This window comes from Paramormyrops kingsleyae, chromosome 11 (assembly GCF_048594095.1).
Source record: "Paramormyrops kingsleyae isolate MSU_618 chromosome 11, PKINGS_0.4, whole genome shotgun sequence".
Classification (NCBI taxonomy): domain Eukaryota; kingdom Metazoa; phylum Chordata; class Actinopteri; order Osteoglossiformes; family Mormyridae; genus Paramormyrops; species Paramormyrops kingsleyae.
Window position 1 is genome coordinate 11,475,677 of NC_132807.1, and position 6,000 is coordinate 11,481,676.

At 41.0% G+C, this 6,000-nt stretch overlaps 1 protein-coding gene across 1 annotated transcript; it reads right to left on the bottom strand.

The window, feature by feature from the left end:
* Positions 1-2,486: 2,486 nt before the first annotated feature.
* On the bottom strand, positions 2,487-5,173 carry LOC140593439 (zinc finger BED domain-containing protein 4-like). The gene is made up of 2 exons (XM_072718044.1): positions 3,658-5,173; positions 2,487-3,420 (listed from the first exon to the last, which is right to left on the bottom strand). Exons 1-2 carry the CDS (start codon positions 5,004-5,006, stop codon positions 2,901-2,903), a joined length of 1,869 nt encoding a protein of 622 aa, XP_072574145.1. The 5' UTR covers positions 5,007-5,173; the 3' UTR covers positions 2,487-2,900.
* Positions 5,174-6,000: the final 827 nt, after the last annotated feature.

Consider the following 6,000-nt stretch of genomic DNA (forward strand, 5'->3'; position numbering starts at 1 on the left):
TCTATGAGCTGCATACTACCTGGAGTACATAACGGCATATTAACATTAATAACATTAATCCAGTTCCCATATGGTGGGGAAAGGCAAGTGTAAGTTAGTTGAAGGGTTTTACAAGCTGGCCAACTTACCCTGGTAAGTTGTGCAATGGTGCAATTGACTGCACACATGTAAACATCAAAGCTCCATCCAATGTTGCTTTCGCATATATGAATAGACAACTCTTCCATTCTATCAACGTGCAGCTTATACGTGATCCAAAGTCTGTGCTGCTAAAGGTTTTTGCCCGATGGCCTGGTGGTACAAACAGTTCTGTTAGCAAGCGCCAGGAACAAGGAGCTGTGCAAGACGGCTGGCTTCTAGGTAAGAGTAAAAGGTTCTCCTAAAGATTACATTGTGTTTATTTGAGAGATTTAAATAGGCTAACTGTTGGGGACTGGGGTTACCCATTGAAGACATGGCTAATGACACCTCTAAACAACCTACAGCACCACAGGAATGGGCTTATAATAATGTCCAAGCAACAGCACCGGCTGTTATCGAATGCACCAATGTAATTTTGAAGGCACGATGGCTGTGCTTGGAAATAAAGAGTAGCACACTTTGATATTTATCTGAAAAGGTATGCAAAATATTAGCCTTCTGTGTTTTACACAACATAGGGATGAAGGAGGGATGTCTGCAGTCTAATGTACAAAATGAACGTGACCCACAGCCAGTGCTTGAAGAGCCAGCCGAAGAAAACTCCAGTGCTGCAGCAATTATGACACGTCATTGAATAATACAAGGATTGTTTTTTAATACTTTGCATAATTCACTCAGACTATTGCTTATTTCTTTTAAACTGGTTTGTATGTCTCTCAGAGTATATTTTTTCAACTGCTTGGTTATGTTGCTTTTGATCCATGATAATGAATAAAATGAATCCTTCTGTGAGATCTACACCACTTCTCCGTCTGCTTCTCCCACATCTCTGATCATGTGGAGTGTTGTGTGTTTTAAGTCTCCGCTTGGCAAACAGAATCTTCTTAATAAATACAATAATGAATAAATGAATGTTTTAGCTCATTATTACAGAATTTATACACAATTCATATTTGATGACTGCTCCATAGTCGGAGGCATGTTGCTGTCTCCTTCAAGAACATTACCCACAAAGGACACCCCACCAATAATGGATGCAATGTGCTCATCTGAATCAGAGTTGTGAAGAGCCGGCACCCCCTCCCATTGGGGAGGTAATTTTTTGGTGAGCAGCTTTCCTTTGCTTCTAATTTCAAATCAAACCATTTCCGGTTTACTTCTTGAACAGTCACTGAATTAACCGCATTCATCACCTCTTTCCAAGCAATTCCTTTCCCTGACCCAGTGACACCACTACTCACACTAGCAAATAATATTTCTTTTCTTTCATTAACTTCTGTTAAATGTACCTCAATCTCCACTTTGCTGAAGTTTTTTTCCTCGCTTTCCTTTCCTTTCACTTTTGACATTGACAGATCCAGTGAAACAATACAACAATACATTTAAAATGCTTACATTTCCCTGTTTCACGACTGTCAGAACTTGCTGCAACCCAAATTTACAATAATATATGCTGCAGCCGCCCTTCTCAGGTCCCCTTCCAGTTGGGTTGACACATGTGTAGAGAACAAAGAAACATTTTCTTTATCTGTGTCACGAGTTTTCAAAGTGAAGTTCATCAGTTTAACGTGTTTGGAAAAAATGTCCTATGCATATACAGTCAAAGTAAAAAGTTTGTGAACTCCTTGGAATTTACTATATTCATGTGTAATTCCCATAGAAAACATGGTTGTATCTCCATGTAAGTCACAATAATGAACAAAGTCTCTTGTAACTAAAGATACACATATTTTCAGAGAATTTTTGATCATATTGAATAATTCATTCAAACTGTGAAACTGAAGGTTGGAAAAAGTAAGTGAACCCTAAGCTAATGACTTTTTAAAAAGCTCATTGCAGTCAGAATTTAGCAAACCTGGAGTCCATTTAATGAAAAGAGGTCAGAGGTGTGGCCTAGAATTACTTTGATTGATGAAAAACACTGAAAAGTTTGAGTTTGAGCTTTTGAAAAGAAGCATATCCAGATGGGAATCATGCCTCGCACAAAAGAGCTACGATCAAGAATTGTTAATTTACACAAGGTTGGAAAGGGTTACAAATAGGGATGCACCGATTCAGGTTTTTTGACTCCGATACCGATTCCGTTTTTTGGTGTATGTGGATCTGTCGATACCCGATACCGATCCGATGCCATTATTGAATTTACAAATCATACACCTCACTATACAGAAGACATCTAGCCTGGCTTAAATTTAGTTTTTCTAACTAAACTTACCTTCCCAAGCTAAAATAAAGCCAATAATAGCATATAAATGTAATTAAAAATTGTAAACCAATATTTTATTAACAATATAAATATATACACATTTCAAATGTATATTTCTTAATGAAACAACTTGAACTTCTTCAACAGTCAAAAAATAAATATATTATTACAACAACTTATGAATAAATAAATGAACTTGAAAAATAAAATTGAAAAATGTAAATAAAGTATAGCTGCAGAAGCAGAGCAAGTAGCTTCTTCAAAGATAAACTAACTACAATCATTCACTAATAACAATTGTAAAAGCAAGTATTTGTGCAAACAGTAGTCTGAAATATACAGTTTTACTCCAGAAGAAACAATTAACTTCAACATAGTAGCCTTTCGTGCAGTCTCACACCACTCAACCTGACTGCCATGAAACTTTAAATAAAATGTAGCAGCTGCACCTGAGAATACACAAGTGTAAAACATTAAATAATGAATCATCATTCATTAATCAAACATTGTAAACCAAGCAATTGGCCGGGGCCCTCAGTTGAAGGAACCCCCCCTAAGAGTCCTCAATGCACAGCAGGAGTGGCAGATTCTTTTTTGTGAAAACAAGCATTTCTGCTCTTTCTGCTGTAAGTCGGTTTCTCTTGTCATTCAAGATGTCAGACACAGTGCTAAACAGTCGCTCACTCTCCACACTAGTGCAGGGGGCACACAAGTATTTGGTGACAGCAGCTGTAAGACCAGGTAAGCGCTGCCTGTTGACTCCCCAGTATTGGTATGGGTTGTCTGAAGTAGCAATCGTTTTCTCTGCAAAATATGCATGCAGCTGCTCAACAGCAGGGCCTGAACTGGTTGCAGCACCAGGATCATCTGATTCCTCAAGAATTTGATCAAACTCTTTCATCAAGCTGCTCTTGCTTGATGGTGCTGCGGTCTCCATCCGTGGGGCCTTTTCTAGTGGCTCTGCAGCTTCAGATGCTTCAGCTGTGATGGCCGTAGTCCTACAGTCTCCTTCTTGTAGTTCCTTCAGTAGTGCTTCTTTTGCATACTTTGCAGTGTCTGGATTTGTAAAGTATCTAAAACGATAAGAATACATTGCTTAGACTGATATGAATTACAGATTAAAATGCACACCTCATACTAAATTGCCACTAAACAGATTTTAGGTTGAACAAGGCTATTATTTTACTTTAAAAATATTCTGTTCAACACAGCATCATATTACATTTATTGCAGAAAAATAATTATAGTTATAGAGTAAATGAAAGATTCAACATAGGCTTATATTATCACAGATGAATTTTAAATCTTACCTGTCTTTATATCTAGGATCTAGCAGAGTGGAGTAGGTATACAGGGGTTTGTCTTCCAGTGTTATAAAGCGCCTTTCGAGAGCTTGTAGCAGGGTTCTTTTCATTGTTTTAATGCCCGTGTCTTCATCACCTTCTCTGGCCAGGAGGCGCCTCAGGACAGTAACTGCTGGAATGACATCTGCTGTGGAGGCAGTGGATGAGCTCACCTTCCTGGTTAGCTCTTCAAACGGAGCTAAAACAATGCTTGTTTTTTCCATCAATGCCCACTGGTTGGCTGTCAGTGTTGATGGCAGGTCGTCATGGTCTGCAATGTAGGCACAGAGGGCTCGTTTCTGTTCCAGAAGGCTTTGGACCATTATGTAGGTGCTGTTCCACCTTGTTTTTACATCCTGTTGCAGGCGTTTAGGCTCCATCTGCATCTGCATTTGAATGTCTTGCAGACGTGAATATGCGAGGTTCGAATGTTTAAAATGCCCCACAATTTGTCGGCAACAGGCAAGGACCTCACTCACACTCCGTTGTGACAGCAGCCCCTCGTCCACTACCAGCTGTATTGTGTGTGCAAAGCAGCCCAAGTTTCGCACGCCCAAAATGGCCATTGCCCTTTTCATGTTCCTTGCGTTGTCCGTAAGGATGACATGAACGTTACACAAAGGAATACGCCATTGATCAAGCATTTGTTTTATGGCAGCCGAAATCGTCTCACCGGTGTGTGAGCCGTGAAAGTTTTTGGCTTGAAGCATGGCACTGTGAGGAGTGCAACTTGTGTCCAACCAGTGAACTGTTAAACTTAAAAGAGACATGGGACACACATCTGAGCTCCAGATATCCGTTGTGAAGCTCATCGCGGTCACATCTTTTATTTGTTTTGCGATGTGATCACGCACTCTCTTGTACAGTTCTGGCAGAGCGGTTTCGGTGAAATACTTTCGCGATGGAATGGTGTACCTGCTTTCAAGGAATTCAATTAAACGACGGAAGCCTGTTCTTTCAACAAGGGACAATGGTTCACCATCCAAGACAATACACTCCATAATTTTTTCTGTAATCTTGGTGGCTTTTACACTGTTTGCTGGGTACTTCTCCCGTCTCTGCAGCGATTCAGATAATGTCAGTTGTTGTTGCGCCGTGCCTCCTGCCCCTTTACTTGAAGTCGCCTGTTCAAACTCGGCATGCTCTTTAACATGGTGTTTTCTGAGGTGCTTTATTAAATTTGTGGTATTATATGTTGCCGTGCTACTTCCACCCCTTGACACTTCAGTTTTGCATATATTACAAACAGCTGTAGAACGTGCTGGTGTAGCTACAGTGAAATACCTCCATATCGCTGACTCTTTTCGTCTCTCCATCTTTGAACTGCTGCTTTGCTCAATTTTAGCGGCGTGCTGTGCACGCGATATGGACGCGTGACGTACCGCAGTGCAGCTCAACTAAGAACATGGATCGGCCCCGTGGATCGGCCGTACTTGCCGATAGCCGATCCACATATTTTGTCTGGATCGGGACCGATATCCGATCCAGGTATCGGATCGGTGCATCCCTAGTTACAAAGTAATCTCAGATATTTTAGATATTCATCAGTCTACTGTTAGGCAAGTTGTAAATAAATGGAGACAATTTGTTATTGTGGCTACTCTGCCTAGAAGTGGGTGCCCCGCCAAGACGACCCCAAGAGCACAATGCAAAGTCATCAATGAGGTGAAGAAGAACCCTGGAGTGACGGCGAATGACATGAGGAAGTCATTAGAACCGGGTAACATCTCTGTTCATGATTCAACAATACGCAACACACTGGACAAGAAAGGAGTCCATGGCAGGACACCAAGGAGGAAGCCACTGCTGTCAAAGAGAACATTGCTGCATACCTGAAGTTTGCAATAGAGCACTTGGGCACTCCACAATGGTCCTGGGAAATGTTTTCTGGAGTGATGAAACCAAAATTGAACTATTTGGGAGGAACAAGCGTAACTTCATTTGGCGTAAAAAGGACACTGCATATCAACATAAAACATCATCCCTACAGTAAAGTATGGTGACGGGAACATCATGATTTTGACCTGCTTTGCTGTGTCAGGACAGGATATCCTGGATCCAGGATAATGTGAAGGTGTCTGTCCATCAACTGAAGCTCAGAAGAGGCTGGGTGATGGAACAGGACAATGACCCCAAACATTGCAGCAAATCCACAGCACAATGGTTTCAGAAGAACAAAATCTGCCTTTGGAGTGGCCCAGTCAGAGCCCAGATCTCAGTCCTATTGAGATGCTGTGGAATGAATTGAAGAGAGCCATACACAGAAGACAACCAAAGAATATGGAGTTAAGGCAGTTCTGCAAGAAAGAA